Raw genomic sequence first — 21,843 nt, forward strand, 5'->3', positions numbered from 1 at the left:
GACACCACAGGCAAAGCAGTGGGGGTTGGTGATGGACATGTTCAACCCGCAATCCTGACTTTTCTCAAATCCCGTCTTGGGAGTCAATGGTGAAGGCATGACGAAGCAGGCTGTAATTTCGCTCGAAGCGAAAGCTGTGTCAGAAAAACTGAACTGAATCCAACGGGCGCTGCACGAGTCATATACGCAGACTATAGGACGGAGGCCTTTGAAGTGACCGAGTCATCGATGCTACCACACAGCGCCCTCTGTCGAAACATTTTATTTCCGAAGCTGGAAGACAATTAGAAAAGATGAGGAATACGTACGAGGACAAAATCCATTCCAAAGAATTTTCTGACAGGCAACCACGTGGTATTTAGGCCACAATTGCCAATACCACATCTTGTCTCATCACTAACTTCCTGTTGGCTGGGATATTCTTACTGGTGTGCACTGGCTTTTCAATTACTCAGGTTGGGTTCTTGACAGAGAGGCATGGTAAACATCTTAAAGTCACTTAACACAAGCATAACTTGTGGTACATCGGACAGTATGACATGCATTACTTACCGTAAAAGCATTTCTGATGATTGTATCTGCTTAGATTCACATGCTGTGCATATGGTCCGACATCCAGTGGTAACCGCGGAGTATTGCATCTTGTCTTTCGGGGGACCGAAAGGGGACGTCGGCATAGGCGTGTCTGAAACACTATCCCTATCGTGACTTGTGTAGTACCCAAAATCCCTCACGCGCCGAGGTCCCTCCGATTGTATTTTTTCTGCCATGAGGGAGCCCAAGGCTATAGTCAGTGAGTACATGAAGAGAGAAAGTAGTAAGAAGTATATGTTCCGTCCACCCCGAGCGGGGAGGCAGGGAGAGCGCATGTGAATCTAAGCAGATGCAATCATCAGAAATGCTTTTACGGTAAGTAATGCATGTCTTCTGATGCTTGTTAATCTGCTTAGAATCACGTGCTCTGCATAGACTAGCGAGCAGTACCCGGAGTTGGAGGTGGGTTGTGAGAAGGAACAGTAGAAAAAATATGCCTCAGTACTGCTTGTCCCACCTGAGAATCAGACCTAGAATGAGTGTCTAGGCAATAGTGTTTTGTAAAGGTGTGTACAGAACTCCAGGTTGCCGCTTTGCAAATGGACTCTAGGGGAACATTTGCAATGAATGCTATGGATGCCCCAGTGCCTCGAGTAGAATGTGCTCTAGGCTTAAAGGGCAGTTCTCTCTTTCCAAGAGAGAAACACAGTGTGATGCATTTGACAATCCACCTTGATATTGCTGATTTAGAGACAGGGTCCCCTTCTCTACCAGCTGCCACTGAAACAAAAAATTGTTTAGTTTTCCTCAGTGGTTTAGTTCTATCCATGTAGAACATGACTGCCCTGCGCACATCTAGTGTGTGAAGGCTTCTTTCGGCCATGTTAGTAGGTCTCTGGAAGAACGTGGGTAGTTTAATTGACTGGTTCACATGGAACTTCGAAATAAATGTTGGCGCAAATCTGGGATGAGTGCGCAGAACTGCTTTATCCTTGTGGACTGTAACAAAGGGGTCCAAGACCGAGAGGGCCTGTAGCTCGCTAACTCTTCTGATAGAAGTGATAGCTACTAGAAAGTCTGTCTTGTAAGTCAGGTCTTTCAGACTAGCTTTATGCATAGGCTCAAAAGGGGGTCCCATGAGCCTAGTTAAAACCACATTTAGATCCCACCCAGGGGCTGGGTGAGTGATGGGGGGGATAAATTCTTTTAACCCCTTCCATAAAGGCTTTAATCACAGGTATTTTCCACCACGACACCTTCTGCTGTGACGTGGTGTAGGCTGACAACGCCGCTAGGTGAACCTTTAAGGAATTGAAGACTAACCCAGAGTCCAACAGATGGGTTAGATATAACAATGTGTGAAGGCGAACAATCGGTGGGATTGACGCCTTTGGAACTGCACCAAATGACAAAACGTTTCCATTTGCTGGCATGGCAATAACGTGCGTTAGGCCTTCTTGCCTCCCTCAGTATGTCCATGCATCTTTGAGGGAGTTGCAGATGTCCAAACTCTATGACTTCAGGAGCCAGGCTGCTAAATTCAGAGTTTGTGGGCATGGGTGCAGAGTCTTCCCCCCTGTTCTGAGACAACATGTTGTACGGACAGGGCAGCTTGACTGGTGGGGAGAGGGACATTTCCATCAGGTGCGCGAACCAGGGTTGGCAGGCCCACATGGGAGCCACCAGAATCATGGTGACTGGTTCCTGGTGCATCTTGTGCACTATCTTGTTCAGAAGGAGAGTCGGGGGGGGGGGGAGCGTAAACAAATGTCCCCGACCAAGTTATCCAGAGACCGTTCCCCTTGGATCAGTTCTGGGGGTACCTGGAGGCGTAATCTGGGCATTGGGCGTTCTCCTGAGTAGCGAACAAGTCGATCTCTGGAAACCCTCATTCTGCGAAGACGTTGGATACAATGTCTTCGTGCAGACACCATTCGTATTCTTCTGGCAGAGGAAAATCTCTGCTGAGTACATCTGCCAGAAGATTGAGTTCCCCTGGAACATGTTGGGATATCAGGAACATCTTGTGTTAGAGAGCCCATATCCAGATGTTTTGGGACAGCCTGGATAGCTCTGGAGAGTGAGTGCCCCCCTGCTTGTTCAGATAATACATTGCTGTTGTGCTGTCGGTTAGGACCAGCACTGTCTTCCCTTGCAGTTGCTCCTGAAAGGCCTTCAATGCTTTGAACACTGCTAGTAGCTCCAGTAGGTTTATATGGTTGGACGCTACCTGAGGGGACCACACTCCGTGTGCTGTCTGTTGAAGCAGGTGAGGGCCACCCCCCACCCTGTGAGAGATGCGTCTGTCATGAGAGTGGCTTCCACTGCAGGGGTGGTGAAGGTTTTCCCCTTCAAGAGGTTCTCCCTCGACCACCACTGCAGAGAGAGAACGAGGGCTAGCGAGACAACTAACAGATGTTCCCATTGTCCGCTGGCCTGACACCACTGGCTGTTGAGCCACTCCTGCATGGTACGCATGCGCAGCCGTGCATGGGGGACCAAGTATAAGCATGACGCCATCATCCCTAGCAAACGCATAGCTTTGCGTACCGTCACCTTCCGACCGGCTACATACTGAGGAACTTGAGAGAGCATGTTCTGAACCCTCTCGCTGGAAGGGAAGACTAGACCATCTTCCGTGCGAATTAGAGCCCCCAGGAACTGTTTTACTTGGCTGGGGACTAAGCTGGATTTCTTTTCGTTGATAGAAAATCCTAGGCTGAACAGTAGGTTTACTGTCTTTTGGGTGTTCGAAAAACAAACGGCGAACGAGTCCCCCGTGATGAGCCAATCGTCGAGGTAAGGGTAAACTGGAACTGAAAGTCTGCGCAGGTGTGCTGCTGCCACTGCCAGGACCTTGGTAAACACCTGTGGTGCCGAGGCTATTTCGAAGGGGAGTACCATGAACTGGTAGTGTTTGTCCTGAATAACGAACCTTAGGAATTTTCTGTGCGCTGGTAGCATTGAAATATGAAAGTATGCATCTTTCAGATCCAATGTTAAGTCCCCTTGTTTTAGCAATGGGATCACCTCTTGAAGTGTTACCATGCAAAACTTCTGGGGCTTTATGAACTTGTTTGCTGGGCGCAGGTCTAGAACAGGACGCATGGTGAGATCCTTTTTGGGTACAAGGAAGTATATTTAATAAATACCCTCGTTTACCTGAAGAATCGGGACGGCTTCTATGGCTTCCTTTCCCAGCAGCGCCTCCACCTCTTGGACCAGGATCTGCAGATGATCCGATGAAAGGCGTTGATGTTTCGGCGGCCTGAACTGTGGGGGTCGGGCGAATTCCACGCAATAACCGTGGACGACCGTCTTTAATACCCACTGGTCTGAAGATATCCCCTCCCATGCCTTGAGGAAAGATGTTAATCGCCCCCTGACCGGGGAGACATGGGAGGGGACCTGAACTTGGTGTTCATTTCTGACCCGAGGTTGACGCACCTCTGGAATTGGAGCCTCTGCCTCTATTCTTTCCGCGCTTCTGACCCCTCTGGGGGTAGTAAGTGGGGCTTGCAGCCGGTTGACTTGCGTTGAAGTTGCCCGTGCCAAAATTATTTTGAGCGGCGCAGGCTTGTCCTCGAAAGGACCGGTGGGAATTGCTGCCCCTCTGTGAAGAGGGTTTTTGGGAAATTTGGTGCAGCGACTTAATAGTCTCATGCTCCTTCTTGGCGGTCTCCAACGCATCGTCTACCGCCTTCCCGAAGAGGTTGGCCTCTTCTATGGGTTTATTGATGATGGATGCCTGGGTCCCAGGCCTGAAACCCGACGTGCGCAGCCACGCGTGTCTCTTTAGGAGAGTACCCTATGCGAGAGACCTGCCTGCTGTCTCTGCGGAGTCCAGGGTATTCTTTACAACATTTTGATTGGCAAGTTTACCCTCCGAGACAATGGCGAGAAGCTTGGCTCTGGTTGGTTCCGGAACCTCCTGGAGGCCTTCCTGGAGTAGGTTCAATTGGGCGTCAACGTAGCTTGCCAGTAACGTTGTGTTATTGGCAATCCGGACGGCATAAGCAGCCGCCGACGTGACCCGTTTGCCTAAGGCATACGACCTTTTGGACTCCTTGTCCGGGGGTGACTCTCCCGTGGTAAGGGGAACCCCTGCTCTCTTGCGAGTGTTGGTCACCACCAGCGAGTCTGGGATTGCGTGCCCTTTGATGTAAAGCGGGTCGGTGGGGGAGGGCCGGAAGAGTTTTTCGACCCTTGGGTTCACAGCCCTCGTCTGAGCGGGTGTGAGTAAAGAAGGGGCCAGCCGTCTCTTTATAGAGCTCAAGAAAGGGATAGACTGGCTAGCCGGAGGCTTGTCATTAATTATGTTTTCTGTGAAATCCTGTTCAGGCAATGCCTCAATCGTGGCAATTTTAAAGAATTCTGCTGCTTTTTTAACATGTTGTTGAAAGCCATTTGATCATCCACCCGGGGAGCCTGCCTAACCAGTGTGGATGGGGGAGAGTCGAGGCAAACGATATCAGAATTGTGATCGTCCTGCTGGGTGTCCTCCCAGTTGTCCGTAGTGCCTTGATCTTCCCCATAATTGTCCAGAAAAGAAGTCTCCTCTTCTTCTGTATAGATGTCTCTATACGTGTCTTTCTGGACATCTTCTTGATAAATCAACAGTGTTGAACATCTAGGTGTTGGGCAACTTGTGTATGAGGGTTAGGGTCTACCCGAGCTTTTTTCGGCGGAGGTTGATCAGAAGCACCGAAAACCTGCTGCAGCCGATCCATATACCCCTCAAATTGCTCCGTGGTCCACTTGGATGACCCAAATGGACCCAGCTGAGCAGGAACCGGGTCCTCCGCCCTAAGGTGTTCAGAGGATCTCCTCAGGGTGCTTGAGAGGGGTACCTGGCTCTCTTTGTAAGAGTCCTCAGGATCGTCTTCCAAAACCGTGGAAAACCTTTCGGCGGATTGGCCCATAACTGTGGGCGAAACCAGTACTAAGCCCACCGCCGTAGCAATCCTGTTGATGCTCTTACTGAGAGTTACCGAATCTTCAGGGGGACAACGCCTCCGATGATGGCTTCCCGGGTAGAGGCCTAGTTAGAGGCCTACTCGTAGTTTTCGGGGCCTGCACGGGCCTTGGAAACCTTGAAAGTCGAAGTTTCTTGTTCAGAAACTTCGGCATGTGTAGTTTGGGGAGTAGCGCCTTTGTTAAGTTTATTAAGCCCAGTCGTCATGCGCTGCTGCGGATGCGGGGAAGGCTTCGGATCAGATTGATCCGATGGCGCTTGCGCCTTCTTCGACGTCGTCGAGGAGGGCGCTTGGGTTGTGTGTTGTGTGGTGCGATTGTACGCCCCTGTCACCGGGTGTGGTCCCTGTAGCAAGACCGGAGTCGAGCCTGGAAGGGTCAGGGACGGGCGTGGCAGCTCTAGAATCGTCCACCACCTCAAGGTCTACAACGTCCATGTTGGACGTTTGGTCATCCGATGTACCCCCGTCACTCTCGGCTGGTGTCGCGGCAGGGGAGGGAGGCTCCACGCGTGACATACTGTATGCGGCCCGGCGCTCCTTAAGGGATTAGGTTTAGGAGTTTATACGCCGAACACCGCTTTAGTGCTCTAGGGGGAGACAAGCGTACACGAAGTGTGCTCGTCTTTCCACGGATATCTGACCCTTCACAGAGGGCAGAATCTAAATGGAGTCCTTTCCATAGCAGAAGGGAAGGGTGACCAGACCAAAAAGGAAAGAAGTGGAAGAGAGGAAAGACATCATAGCAATATGACAAACCCCGAGCCCACTATCCCTACTGTGTAGGCCGGCCAGAAGGCCCGACCACGTGGAGGTCCGAACGTCGGATCTTAGGTGCCGGAATCCACAGCCGTAGACGGTTCCCCCGTAGTCTTCGTTGAAGATGTTCTTGATAGACAAAGTGACTTAACGGGGATTAAACCGACAATTCCGTAAGATAAACAATGTCTCATGAAGAGCTCCGCTATAGGGCGACCAGTTGTCTGGGCGGAAAAAAACAATCTGAGGGACCTCAGCGCGCGAGGGATTTTGGGTACTACACACGTCACGATAGGGATAGTGTTTCAGACACGCCTATGCCGACGTCCCCTTTCGGTCCCCCGAAAGACAAGATGCAACACTCTGTGGTTACCACTGGATGTCGGACCATATGCACAGCATGTGATTCTAAGCAGATTAACAAGCATCAGAAACATAGATCCTATTTGGGTGGGCCTTGTGGTTGCGAGGGGGGTGGTTTGCTGCTGAAGCTTACTTTCTGTTCCACTTTCTGACCCTTATCTAGAACTGAGCCCTTCCTTTAGTTTACACATATGTTAAAGAAAGCTCTTGAGAGACTGAGGAGCCATTCCTGTACAGAAAGCATAGCACTGCTCTGGAGATTACCAAGCATGTGACACAGGGTCTATGTCGATCAGTAGCTGAGAAGGGTGAAGTCCACAGGATACATGCCTCGAAGGGAGTGACAAAGCTGGCTGCAAAATGAAAACATAGAAATGTGTCCAGAAGGAAAAGCATGAATGACAAAGCCTTAATCACCCAGAAAAAGGTAACCCGCCCCAATCAAAGTATTTTGAAGAAACAAGAAATGGCGAACAACCTCAAAGTCATAAAGAGGGAGGTGGATGCGGAGTGCAGTCCCCAGATTAGGAGTCGAACACAGGAACTAGTGGTTGCAACGCTTGGGCAGAAAATTAAATTAGAGTTTGAACCAGTTGCCCAAGAAAGGAGGCTTATGTAAGGGCAGTCCTGAAATACAAAGCTGCAGGATGCAGCATCTCTGAGCAGTTTTCTGGACTAGCCTGCAGGAGAAGCAGTGTTCTGGGACGCCACATGACTTAAGTGTACGGGCTGAATGCAGGTATTATGCAGTATATGATTAAATTGACTGCCCAATGAAGAATACAACTGCCTGAACAAGAAGCCTTCACACAATTTTGTTGCATCTTTCGAAGACATGGACCGCTGAGGTCAACAATTTGGTATTCCCAGGGTAAGTGACAAATGCATGGCCTCTTGTGACAGGCAGGACAAAGTCGGCTAGACAGCAGAGAGGCATGATTAGAATACTCTCAGATACAGGTTAATGTTTCTGGATTCATGCAAATCATGGAGTGTGATGTGAACTTCAATGGGGCAAACATTATGATATGGCTCCAGTACATCTTGGCATATTTATTTATATACAGGAGGAAAAATTCTCATGATCACGAAAGAACGCACACTGGATAAGAAAACAGATTTGACAGCAAGCAGTGAGCTTCTTACAATGGGGTGAGTTTGAGGGGCATTCTGACCAGGTTGTGGAGGGAAGTAAATGGAACAGTCATCGTGGACAATGCATAAGTGGACACACAGATTGAAGACAACCAACATTGGACATTTTAAGTGCAGGTAGGCGCTACGGCCAGCTGTGCTCGGGATGTGACCATGATGGTAAAATGCTAGAATGGAGGCAGAGTAAATGAGAGAGAGAGGCAAGTTAGAGGGGAGGGGAAAATGTTAGCTAGCAGGCAGATGAGAGGTAGGTTAAGAGGGTAACTCATGTGGACTGTTTCTCGGATGTCCGGGTGGAAGAGAATTCCATGCAAGTGGAGCAAGAAGAGAGAACGAGTGGAAGCGAGAGGAAGCACAGGGAGGGCAAGGAGCCACAACAGTAGACGAGGAGCCAGAAGAGAGATTAAGAGGAGGCTTATAGAGTTGGATAGATACAGTGGTGCCTTACTGCGGTAGATTTGTGAACCAGGAGAAGACATTTAAATATGGCCCTGTTTTGCATCATCAGCCATCCAGCCTGGTGACTTACGAGGAAGTAGGTGTGAACTAAGGGAGTTCAAAGAGTCCTGCTGGCGAAGTTAATGATCTTGTTGAGAGGACAGAAAGCATAGTTGGGGGGACCAAAGAGGATACTGACACAGTAGTCCAGTTTAGAGAAGACAAGAGTGGTTAAAAGATTCCTACCTAGCGGTGTTGAAAGGAAGGAGGAACCTGATTTTCCTAATATTTAGGAGGCTGAGGCTAACTGCTGTTCCAGTTTGGAGATTAAAGTAGTGAAGGAGTGGGAAGGCTCATAGATAACGCTGAGGTTTCCCGCTGAAGAGTTGGGGAGCGTTTCAGGTGGGAACTGGATAGGCAGAGGAAGAGTTGAGAGAGAGAGGGCTTTTGGCAGAGATGAGGAGTACCTCTATTTTGGTAGAGTTTACCATCAGAGTGCAAAGCCATCCAATATTTAATGGCAGAGGGACAATAGGACATTTTTATAGAGATCAGAGGAGGGTTTAGGAAAAGATCAGATTTGGGTGTCGTCCGCAAAAAGTTTGTACGAGAACCCAAAGGAGGAGATTAGTGCCCCAAGAGCTGAAGTTTAGCATGTAAAGAGGAGCGGACCCAAGAGAGAGCCATGTGGAACACCAACAGTGGAATGAGTTCAGAGGTGTTGATGCTCCAGCAGGCAGAAATGGTGAGGTGCAAGGTAGGATTGAATCCAGGCAAGGGATTGATCGCAAATCCCAAGACGAAAAGGTATTAAGGAGATCAGAGTGATCGAAGGTGTCAAAGGCAGCAGACAGGTCAAGGAGAATTCGGATATAGAATAGGTGTGAGTGCTTTGCAGAGGCGATGAAGATGGACAAATTCATAAAAGCAGTTTCCGTGGAATGATGGGAGCGAAAACCTGCATTGAACACAACCCTTTAGAACACTTTAAAGTAGTGCGGAAGGAGAGACACTGGGTGAATGTTAGATGGTAGGGCATTACAGTGGCTGTTTTGAAAACGGAGGGAAAGCAAGCAGAGTCGAAGGACAGGTGGAAAAGTTTAGCGAGGTGAGAGGCCACATTAGGGGCAATATGCTTGACAACCTGAAGAGCAAGATGTTCTGATGGGGCACAAGAGGGGTTATCCTTCATCAATAGAAATAGCACTTTGTCAGTATTAGTGTGACTAATGTAGGAGATGAAGGCAGAGGTTGATGAGAGAAGGCAGATGAAGTAATCACCTCCCCCCACCCCAAAGATAACAGTGTGTATCAAATGGAGAAGCTGAGGCCAGATCTGCAGTCTTTAAAGTATTCAATATAGATGTTAGCTACTTAACCATTTCAACCGCACGAACCAAGACTTACCGTAACACAACTAAGGAAATCTACATACCTTGATGACAACATGGAAAGAAAGAAGGAGAGGGGCACAGCAATCCGAAAGGTTGTCCATAATGTTATACATTAAACTATCCATTGCCCATCAACCTAGGATGTGTGAATTCATGTCCCTATCCTGCAGATGACATAAGGGGGGTGGATGAAAGGGTAAAGCGCATGTTCTGGTGCAACGTGCTAGCGTTTTCAGAGCTGGGATTTCGGGTTTCACACCTAAATTATAATAGGCAGGAACTGGATATAGTAGGTTGTACATTAATGTGAAAGCTGGCAACAGTAATCCGGAACAGTTGTACTTTACAGTCCAATGCTGCCTTCTGGTGGGAGGTTTGCGCAAGGACACCAGAACTATGAAACTACATATCTTCAATAAAGCAAGCATTGGAAAAGGCAAAAAGGGTTGGCAACACAAACGTAGAGGATAAGACTGATTTGCACCTACAAGAAAAAAAAATGTTGGCAAATCCCGACCCATTTGCCTTGCCAATACTTGTATATAAGAACATTTGCAATGCTTTCATTTCATTAGGCTCGGGAGGATAGATCAGTGGCAACTCGGAAGCAAGACGACACAGCAACACCGGTTCGATCCCCGGTCCGTGCTTAGAAACCTCTGGGTATTAAGCGCGTTATAAATAACCTATAATATATCATATCATATAATGTCTGTCGGACTGTCGCGCTCCATTTGATTGGTCTTGTGTGTTTACATTTCTCTAACCAGCACCTAATCATGCATGTTCCAGAAATCGGCCACCTCATTTGCATATCAGGAACCCTTGTTTGGACTGGACACTGGTGCGTTCTTAAAACAGGTTACGTTTTCACATAAAACCGATTGCAAGGACAAGTCTTGGAATGCGGCCATGCTCCCAATTGCACGTCACCAACTTGAGGCTCAACTTGGGTGCACAACCTCGAGATGAGTTGCCCTGAGGGATAAGGGCCTAAAAGTGTGAAAGCAATCCCGGTGGTCACGGCAAGAGTAAAGAGGGACCAGAAAGGGAGAGAGCAAGAGGAACTCGACCTGACAATAACTTGTTAAAGGCATAGTGGGAGTGGGGGGCAGGATAGTGGAAAGAGCAGTTCCCAAGACCACCAGAATGAAAGTACTACAAATGGCGCCTAATTAGGACGACCATTCTTGACATTTTAGTTTTTCAGCGACCATGCAAACGAATGAAGTATCGTTTATTGAAGGAGGTGCACAACACTGGTGGGGCAAACCAAGCAGTTACATTTAAAGCCCAGCTTTCTCAAATGAAAGCAGGCTGATCTCACAAGTCACCATAGAATACAAAATAATTCCCCTCAATGATGGCGAAAGGGATATGCAATACACAACAAAACACACATGCATACAAGTGGAAACGTACAATGTGTCATCCCCCGAACATAGTCACTTAATTACCCTCTTTGACCAATGTTGGTCTATATACGGAAATATAAGTCAACGAAGCCATGCATGCCTTTATGAGCAAACAGTACAGATTGTGTGCTGCACCAAACAGCAGTAAACAACGTGCGTTGTGAAAAAGCCTATAGACCAGCAACTGATATTTGACCCCTTAAGTGCCAGGCTATTATTGAAGTCTATGTAAAAAGGACGAGTATACTTTAAATTAATTTCGAATTAGAGAATTGTACTCTATCAAAGCTACACAGACAACTTTGTCACCTGAGATGGAGGGATTTCTGCATCCAGGGTACAATTCTTCAGTACCTTTATAATGCCCCCACCCCCACCACTGTATTGTTTACCCCCACCGAACAAGGCAGAGTACTTGTTTTAGATAAACGCTGCGATCCTTCCACAAGTTTTAAGCAACCACGTCCAGTTGGAATAAAGTGGAAACTGTTATGTAGGCTAGAGACTAATGAGGTGGACACTAGATTACTGAAACTGAATAAATTGGAAAACCTGGAGAAGACTAAACATCCTCACAATAGGAATAATCATGACAGTATTACTTAGGCACTCCTGACACAGCCTGCTTACACTCTGAAGGCATGATATTCTTTTGCACTGTGGGCGAAAAGCATATAAATATTCATTTCAACCTTCATCTTGTGTGATCAAATAAAATAATGTTACCAACATAGTCACTTGTGTGTCCAAACACCACCATAGAAAGGTTTCACAACAGCAAAATCTCCAGGTTTCCATAGAAGCTACAATTAAGGCATGGTAATCACAAACAGACTGAGGTAATGCCCTCCTTGCAGGTCTTAGACATTAAACATGGCCCATTAATAGCTGTCTTGCATGTAGCCCCTGCATAATCAATAATACTTCAACCTAAGACATAATAACCTATTGCACCACCCACGCACAGAAGGAAAAACATTCATCCCACCCAAAAGCCTGAAGTCGGGGCCAAATGCAATACATCTCCAAAGTTGTCCACAACATAAATCCCACTATCTATCCGAGAACTGAAATATCAAGTGCAGCTTACATTACTATTGCATACCTGGGCAGCTCCTTCAGCCACCCATAGCTCCTACAACATTCAGACGGCTGTATAAATAAAAGCAGTCTCTCCCAATGATGATCCCAGCCACCCACAAATGTGAAGGTGTGATGCAGTTACCCTGAGGGGCCATTCACTGCACTTAAACAGTACTATACTTGTAATCAAGAACTCCTGAAACACACTATGTGAAGCTTGTCAATGCTTTTTGAAACTATGTTCATTGCCTGAAAAAAAAACGCTGATGTGAAAGACTATGCACTCGAGTTGCACTATTGCTTTTCGAAGGAGAACAAAATCAAGCCAACCAACAAAACATTTAATACGAAAACTGATCTCACCTCCTCCGTCATTGTGTCCACTGCCTCAGAGAGTTCGTCTTTGGTTGAGCCACTGGATACCATGTTCCTCAAACGTAAGCAATACTCTCTCATCTTAAAAAATATTAAAAACAGTCATGTAATTCTTGATCACAAACCTCTGTAATGCTACATGAAATCGAGGCAAGATTCAGAGTCACAAAGCAATAATTAAAATTGCTGGGAGCCATTTAGTTTATGCGTGTAGGCTCGAAGAGACTGGTTAGCTTGATCTTCCCGAACAGCTACTGGGAACAACATTTGATACCAAACAAAATAATGCCATATAGACATACTTCTGTGGTACCCCTGTGCATGTAATGTATAGCACTACCCATGTGTTAAAATGATTGGTGCATTGCTCAGCCACATGAGCATCTTTATATGTCTTACCATACCGACTCACCTCCAGTATGCCTAAATTAAAAGTCAAATACAGAGTGCCACCCTTTGTCCCAACTAAGAAGGAGCATAAACTCCCTTGATAGGTTGCAATGGGACATATTAAGAGTACCCCAAACACTATGCTGCCAGGCTGAAGTGTGTGCTAAAGGTTCTGGATTATAATTTCAATTTCGTATGCCTGTAGCCATAAAGAACCTTCACTTCATATTTAAATCAGTCATTTTGGGTCAAAAGGCTCAAACTAGCTCCATAAAAACGTGCATTATGTACGTGGGGAGCAATATGCATTCTGACAAAAGTCTCCACATTTGGTTCTGACAGTTTAACCAAGCAGGGGGAAAAGAAGGGCTTCAAACACAGAAAATACACTTGTAGTTAATCTTTGGACCTCTTGTGGGAGGTAATGCGCTCACTTTCTGAAAAATGCAATACAACTATGGTTATATTTTGGGAGAACCTGGAATCTTCACATGAACATAGTTTAAAGCTTTACTCTCAAATATCTATCATCTACAGGGGCGTTTGAGTAGGAAATATTTATTTGTACTGTAGAGCTATAAGAGCTACACATATTGAAAACAATCTGTGTTCACTACTTAGGGAGTTGGTCTATCACTCCCATTTCTGTCGTTCAGTTCCAGACAAGGTTTTGGTGCAGAGCTACTCTTCAGAAAGCCAGCATGATCAGATATCTTCATGTCCAGATGTGACTTTTGGTCAGAGCTGGCATGCGCTAGCACCACTCCTTACTGGTAGTTTCTGTGGAGAACTAGCCACTTCCAAGGACACATCGACCTGCCACTTAGAGCCAGATACTCCTCAACCCTGTCTTGGCCAGCGACAGCAAATACGGCAGCACCTGCGGGGCCATAATCCATAGTGGGACGAGTTTCTGTGCACGGCACCATCCGGCGCACCTCTTCCACTTATGACCGTAGCATTTCAGTGTAGACGAAGCTCTGGTCTGGGCAAGCACTTCCTTGCAGTCCACCGGGAGATCGTATCACCAAACTCTCGCGCTGCAGGAGCCAGGCCTGCAGGTACAGCGACCCTGTGTCATGGTGCAGAATCGCGCCTCCTTCCCTGGTGAGAAGATCTCCGTCCGCCGGAGGCTTGACTGGACTGGAGGGGACGCCGACATGTCCAGAAGGTCTGGGTACCATATCTGCCTTGGCCGCGTCGGTGCGACGAGGATCATCCTGTACCTGGACAGTCTGAGTTGATTGATGAGTCGCAGAAGCAACTGCAACGGGGGAAACGCATAGAGGAACAGGCCTTCCAAGGGGAAGGAGAATGCATCCCCCATGCTCCCCGGCTGGGGAAACCTGCTGGCGAACCCCCGGCACTTGGTGTTTGTCGCCCTCGGAAACAGATCGATCTGGGGATTGTCGCAGTGTCGGAATAGAGGATCCACTTGGTCCCGCCGAAGCTCCCACTCGTGGCACGAGCACAGTTCCCTGAGAGAGTCAGCCACAGTGTTCTTCATTCCTGACAGATGAAATGGGACGAGGAACATCTCCTGAGCGACGGCCCATCGTCATAGGTCCTGCGCCTCTTTGGAGCGCGCCGGGGATCTGGTGCCCCCCTGCTTCCGGTTGTTAAATATTGTGGTGGTGTGGTCTGTGAAAAACCACACCACCTTGCCCTTGAGGGACGGAAGGAAAGACTTGAGGGCCCAAAACACGGCCCATAACTCCAGAACGTTGATCTGCAACGACTTCGTCTCTGGTAGCCACAGGCCTCCTGCATGGAGACAACCGGGGTGTGTGCGCCCCATCCCTCCAGGGATGCGTCTGTCGTGACCATCTCCTGGTGAGGGGGGGGGGTTCTGGAAATCCGCACCCGCCGCCAGATGTGCGCAGACACTCGCCACTGAATCGCTGGACGGAAACTCAAGGGTGATCTTGTCCTCAAAGCTTCCTGATACCTGGATCCAACGGGCGTCGAGGAACTCCTGCGGCGGTCGCATCCGGAGCCTGCACAGGCGCACAAAGTAAATGCATGACATCATGCCGAGGAGTGACTTGATGGACCTCACCCAACGGATCTTCAGGGTCAACAGCTGTTGTACCTTGCCCAGGATGACTGCTATTCTCTCCTCCGACGGGGATGCCAGACACGACACTGTTGAGCCGGGACCCCAGAAACAGCACGTCCTGCGATGGCACCAAGGAGGACTTCGCAAAGTTTATTGAGAACCCCAGTTCCATGAGTAGCCGGACGGTCCCTGCTGTGTGCTCTACGGCGGTCTCACTCGACTTCGCTCGAATGAGCCAATCGTCCAGGTAGGGGTAGACTTAAACCACCTGCAGGCGCAACCATGCCACCACTGGCGCCAGACACTTGGTGAAAACCCTTGGTGCCGACTTCAATCCAAAGGCAAGGGCCTTGAATTGGTAATGCTGCCCTTGGTCCGCGAAGTGCAGAAACTTGCAGTGTCCCTTGTGGAAATAGGCATCCTCCAGGTCCAGCAACGATAGGAAATCCCCTTCTTCCAGTTGTCCCAGCACGTATTGAATGGTGACCATCCGAAACTTCTGGGCCTTGATGTACTTGTTGAGGCGGCGGAGGTCTAGTATGGCTCTCCAACCGCCCGGCTTCTTTCTGACGAGGAAGTACCTAGAGTACACTCTGGAGCCCCGGAGCCCATACCTCCAGCAGAAGTTGAGGGACGTGGTTTTCCTTCCTGGCCTAGCAGTGGCATGCACAGGCACCTCCGTTGAAATTCCAGGGTGTGCCCATGGGCCAGGGGGTCCAGCACCAAACGGTCGGTGGAGATGGACTTACACACGCTGACGATGTTCGCCAGCCAGCCTCCCACCGGGGTGCGCGGATGGGGGCTTGACATCACGACCGTTTCTATCCTGCTTCGTGCCACCTTAGGGACCTTGGCGACGACGGCGACCTCCTCCAGACTTGCTGTGGCTTCTGTAGGCTTCCTGAGCCGAAGAGCGGGCGGTTGACGATAGGATGACGAGCCACCACCAAAAGCTTTGGAGTATCCCTGGGACTTTCCTCCGAAGGCCTGAAAGGACGGCTGTCGCTGCTCGAGTGTGCCCAACACCCGGGGCGTCTCGGTATCTGCCTTGATGGCCTGAAGCGACTCGTCCACCGTCTTGCCGAATAAGTTGTCCCCGTCGAAGGGCATGTCCAACACCCTCGACTGTACATCCTGGCGGAAGCTGGTGGCCTTCAACCAACCTCGGCGACGAAGGCAAACGCTGTTGCCCATCTGACGGAAGCCTGTGTCGGCGATGTCCGTGGCCACCGTGATGGCATGGTCTGATGCCACCTCGCCTTCTTGCAGGATCTCCAGCGCTTCCACCCTCTCGTCGTCGGGCAGGAAGTCCAGGAGGGGAGCGATCTTCAACCACAGCTCCCTGTGGTGACGGGCCACGATGGCTAAGGAACAAGTTACTTACCTGTAACTGTTGTTCTCCTGCATGGGTCTGGCATGGATTCACATGCTCAGGAATATTCCCCGTCAGGCCGGGAATCCTCGGTAAAGAAAAAATCAGTATCAGTTTTGTTTCTGATCTGTCTTTCTCAGTAGCAACCAATCACTGGTCTCTGGGTCACACTGCCCCCAGCCAATGACTGCCCTCTCCCTAAGCCCCGCCTCTGGCAGCCATCTTCAGATTTGGTAGCACGCAAAGTGGCAGTATGACCAAGTGAAGAGCCGTAGAGGGGTAGGAGGGAGGGTTCGCATGTTAATCAATGCCAGACCCATGCTGGAGAACAACAGTTACAGGTAAGTAACTTGTTCCTTCTCCAGCATGGGGTGTGGCATGGATTCACATGCTAATGAATATAGGAATACATAGCAGTACACACATGCACAACCAACGGGAGGTGGAAAAAAGGCTCAACATTAAGCATTACATCAAAACTGAACATTAAGCAGTTCTTACCTCCTCACCAGGCTCACCTTAGGCGAACAGGTTGCGCAGCACCGCTTGGCCGACCCTGGACTCCTCCCTGGAATCCCGGTCAACGCAGGAGAATCTCGTGAAGGTGTGCATCGACGTCCACGTAGCAGCCCTGCAGATGTCCAGCAGGGGCACACCAAACAAGAACGCCGTGGTAGCAGCGATGGCTCTGGTCGAATGGGCTCTCGGACGGCCAGGCAACGGTCGGTTTGCCAACCGATGACAGTGCGTGATGCAGCCGGACAGCCATCTGGAAATGGAAGCCTTCGAGAGAACCTTCCCTTGGTTCACAGGTCCAAAGTTCACAAAAAGCTGTGATGTCTTCCGAAACCTCTTCGTGCAGTCCACGTAGAACTTCAGCGCTCTAGCCACATCTAGCGAGTGCATAGTCCTCTCGGCCGGTGACGAAGGCGACGGGAAGAAAACAGGTAACACCAAGGGCTCGTTGAGGTGGAAGTCCGACGGCACCCTGGGCATAAAAGAGGGGTGGGTCCTCAGCACCACCCTCATGTCGTGAAAAGTCAAGTATGGAGGCTTGCAGGATAGGGCCTAGATCTCTCCCACTCGCCGTGAGGAGGAGATGTCCACAAGAAACGCAGTCTTCCACGACAGGAACTTCAATGGTGCCGAATGCAGGGGCTCGAATGGCACCCCCATGAGCCTTGTCAGCACTATGTCAGCACTATGTTGAGTTCCCACGCCGGGGCTTTCATCGGTGAGAACGATCGGAACAGTCCCTGCATAAATTCTTTCACCAGGTGATGGGACCACAAAGACGCCCGTCCGGTGGTTCTGGTGTATCGGGAGATCGCAGCCAGATGCATCTTGATGGAGGCGTGAGCCAGACCAGCCTTGGCCAGTGACAGTAGGTACGGCAGCACTTGAGGGGCCGTAATCCGTAGAGGGTTAATCTTCTGTGCACGGCACCAGATAGAGAACCTCTTCCACTTATGTCGGTAGCACTTGAGAGTTGAGGACGCCCTGGCTTTTGCAAGGAGCTCTCTGCAGTCAGCCGGGATATTGTACCCTCCACACTCTAGTGCTGCAGGAGCCAGGCCTGCAGGTTCAGCGACTCTGGGTCGTGATGAAGTATGGCGCCTCCTTCCCTGGAGAGAAAATCCGCGTCCGTCGGCAGCTTGACTGGTGGGGACGCTGACAAGTCCAGAAGGTCCAGGAACCAGATCTGCCTCGGCCACGCCGGTGCAACTACGATCATCCTGCACCGGGACCTCTTGAGCTGGTTGACGAGTCGGAGCAGCAACGGCAACAGAGGGAACGCATATAGGAACAGGCCGTCCCAGGGGAACGAGAAAGCATCGCCCATGCTCCTCGGCTGGGGAAACCTGCTGGTGAACCTCTGGCACTTGGAGTTCATCGACGTCGAGAACAGGTCGATCTGCGGTTTTCCCCATCGTCGGAAGAGTTGATCCACTTGATCCTGACGTAGTTCCCACTCGTGGCACGAGCACAGCTCCCTGCTGAGTGAGTCGGCGATGGTATTCTTTATACCTGCCAGATGAAAGGGCACCAGAAACATCCCTTGGGCGACGGCCCAATGCCACAGATCCTGGGCTTCCTTGGAGGGCTGGGGATCTGGTTCCTCGCTGTTTCCGGATGTAGAACGTCGTGGTGGTGTTGTCGGTGAAGATTCTCACCACCTGGCCCTTGAGGAACGGGAGAAAGGACCTGAGGGACCTGAGGGCCCAGAACACTGCACGGAGCTCCAGGATGTTGATGTGGAGCATCTTCTCCTCGCGTGAATTTCTCTGGTGTGCGCTCCCTACTCTTCCAGGGAGGCATTCGTCGTCAGTTATCTGGTGGGATGGGGTCTGAAAGTCTGTGCCCGCCGTCAGATGAGCGCGGGTGCCCCACCACCGGATCGCTCATCGGAAGGTCTCGTTGAGCGGGATCCTGTCCTGGAAGCTGCCCGTCGCTTGGATCCAGCGGAAGTCGAGGAACTCTTGCAGAGGGCGCATCCGAAGCCTGCACAGGCGCACAAGATATATGCAGGAGGACATCATCCCGAGGAGGGACTGCATGGACCTCACCCTGGTCACGTCCGTGGCCAGCAGATGCTGCACCTGGCCCAGGATGGCCTTTGTCCTTTCCGACGACGGCGAGGCCAGACGCGCCACTGTGTCGAGCTTGGCTCCCAGAAACAGTGCGACTTGCGATGGGACAAGGTGGGATTTAAGTTGATGGAGAATCCCACGTCTGTGAGCAGCTGGACGGTCTTCGCTGTGTGGTCTACGGCGAGCTCCCTTGTCCTTGCTCGGATGAGTCAGTCGTCCAAGTAGGGGTAGACGTGGATCCCCTGCAGGCGCAGCCGCACCACCACCAGTGGGAGGCACTTGGTGAACACCCTGGGTGCCGACTTCAAAATCCAAACGAGAGCGCCTTGAACTGGTAGTGCCCTCCTTGGACCACGACCCTGAGGAACTTCGGTGTCCTTTCAGAATGGGGATGTGGAAGTACGCATCCTCCAAATCCAACGACGACAGGAAATCGCCCTCCTCCAGCTGTCCCAGCACGTTCTGGAGGGTGACCATCCGGAACTTCTGCGCCTTGATGTACTTGTTCAGTCGTCGCAGGTCCAGGATGGGGCGCCATCCTCCTGTCTTCTTTTTCAGGAGGAAGTACCTTGAGTATACTTCGGAGCCCCGGAGCCTCTTCGGGACGAGCTCGATGGCACCTTTTTTGAGCATCGCCCTTACCTCCAATAGCAGTTGGGGGACATGATTTTCCTTCCTGGCCACGGGTGGAATGCGGGGGCACTTTTTTAAAAAATCGAGGGCGTGCCCCTGTGCCAGGGCGTCCAGCACCCAACGGTCTGTGGAGATGGACTCCCACACGCTGACGAACTTCGCCAGCCGGCCTCCCACCGGGGTGCTTCGGTGGGGGCCCGATACCGCTGTCAGTTCAATCTTGCTTGGAGGACGCCTTGCCGCCTTGGCCTCCCTGGCGACGACGGCGGGGGCCCTCCCGACTTGCTTCGTCCTCTATAGGCTTCCTGTGACGAGGAGCGGGCCGCTTGGCGGTACGTAGAGGAGCCACCACCGAATCCCTTGGAGGCACCCTGCTCGCCTCCGGTGCTCCGAAAGGACGGCCTTCGTTGCGGGAGAACGCCCAGGTCCTTAGCTGTCTCCGTGTCCGCCTTGATGGCTTGGAGGGACTCATCCACCGTTTTCCCAAACAGGATGTTCCCGTCGAACGGCATGTCCAACACCTTGGCTTGTATGTCCTGGCGAAAATCCGTCGCCTTGAGCCACCCTCGTCGTCTAAGGCAAACGCCGTTGCCTAGCTGGCGGAAACCAGTGTTGACCATGTCCGTTGCCACCGTAATGGCGTGGTCTGACGCCACTTTGACTTCTTGCAAGATCTCCAGGGCCTCGGTCCTCTTGTCATCCGGTACGAAGTCCAACAGGGGGGCGATCTTGTACCATAACTCCCTGTCGTAGCGGGCCACGATCGCGAGGGCGTTGGCAGCCTTAATCGTTGTTGCCGCCGACGAGATAACTCGTCGTCCCATTGCGTCCAGCCTCTTTCCTTCGCCGTCAGGCGGGGAAGTTGACGTTGAGGCCGATGCGCGCCCCCCCCCCACTTTCTTCTTGGCCGCCGCTGAGACGACCGAGTCAGGGGTCAGTTGTGCCCTAAGGCACAAAGGGGCCGCGTCGGGGACCCGGTACTTCTAGTACCGATTCCTCTTGGCCAGCATCGTAGACTGGTTCTTGAGAAGGGTGAGACCCTTATCCCAGATGCAGAGGCACGGCAAGGACCGCCTTCCTCTTGGCCTCGCGCCGTTGGTAAAGGAAACCAACCTTCTTTTCTTCGGGGCAGAGCTGAAAAAGCTTGGATGCCCTGGCGATCATTGCATGGAAAGATCTGATCTCGTCGGACGGGGAGGCCCGGGCTGGCGATGGGAGCTCGGTCCCGTCGTCACCGCCGTCATCGGTACCCGTCGTGGCCGTGTCCGTTCCGGTGTCATCCCCAGGGACGGGGGACGTGGGTAAAGGCTGAGCAGGCCGCGAGGGCTGAAAAGGCGGGGCTGGATGGATCCGTCTTCTCTTGTTCGGGGGCCTTCCCGCCGGGCACGGCTCTGGCTCCTCCGTCGAGCCTGGTTCCGGATCCTCCATCGGTGGTAAGGGCAATCTCGTCCTTATCTCCGAACATAAGGATTGTATTGCCAGCAAAATGGCCGCCGAGTTATCCTGCGGCTCCGGAAGCGACGGGCGTGACGGGCGACTAGGACCCTCGCCGGTGCCGCCGTCACTCTCATCGTCACCCTCGTCGGGATCCCTCCCGTGGGGCCGGGCCTCTTCTACGCCCTCGTCGAGGCCCTATAAGACTTCTACCAGCTCCTCCTCGGATGCTGTGTCCGTGTCCACAATGGCCACCGCCCCCCCCCCCTCTTTTTCCGCCTGGGTCTTCACGGGGGTCTTTTCGATGGGTCTGAAAGAGGCTTCCCTCCGCGGAGGCAGGGAGACTCTGGGCCCCGAGGTCGCCTCCATTGGTGTAGCCTCCACAAGCTGCGCCAGGGCCGCCGCGACTTCCTCGATAGAGGCCTTGGCCGGGTGAATCAAGGCCTTCACCGCCTTGGGCGTGCTTGAGGCCTTACCTTGGGGGGAGGGTCACCCCCTCACTCCCCCTCAGCTGAATCCTTCGAGATCGACCGGGGCCTCTCCAGAAGCTTACCCGGGTTCTCGGATTTCCTCTTCCCCGAACCAGAGCGTTGGCTTGTGGTTGATGGTGACGGGGAAGGCGCGCCCTGCCTGGCAGCCGAGGAGCCCGATCGTTCGGCGCTCCCGGTGCCCGTGGTGCTTTGCCTTCTGTTGGGCCCCCGTCGCCGGGGCGCCCTCACAGGACTTAGAAGACCGCTCAGACTTCTTCTCACCTGACGGACTCCTTCCTTCCAGACAGTTGGAGAGACAAAGGTGTCGGTCCCTGATGGTCCGTTCCGCCATGTTCCTGCAAAACGCACAATCCTTCTCCACGTGCGTTTTGTCCTCATGAAGGC

General features: G+C 51.4%; 1 protein-coding gene across 1 annotated transcript in view; it reads right to left on the minus strand.

The window, feature by feature from the left end:
- The window catches only part of BLMH (bleomycin hydrolase), a 648,489-nt gene that overhangs the window by 489,572 nt on the left and 137,074 nt on the right, over positions 1–21,843 (minus strand). Inside the window, exon 6 of the mRNA XM_069615257.1 lies at positions 12,478–12,570. Coding sequence (XP_069471358.1) covers positions 12,478–12,570 — 93 coding nt within the window. The remainder of the gene's footprint in view (positions 1–12,477; positions 12,571–21,843) is intronic.

The sequence above is a fragment of the Ambystoma mexicanum genome, chromosome 9, assembly GCF_040938575.1.
Source record: "Ambystoma mexicanum isolate Mex_15411 chromosome 9, UKY_AmexF1_1, whole genome shotgun sequence".
Taxonomy (NCBI): Eukaryota; Metazoa; Chordata; class Amphibia; order Caudata; family Ambystomatidae; genus Ambystoma; species Ambystoma mexicanum.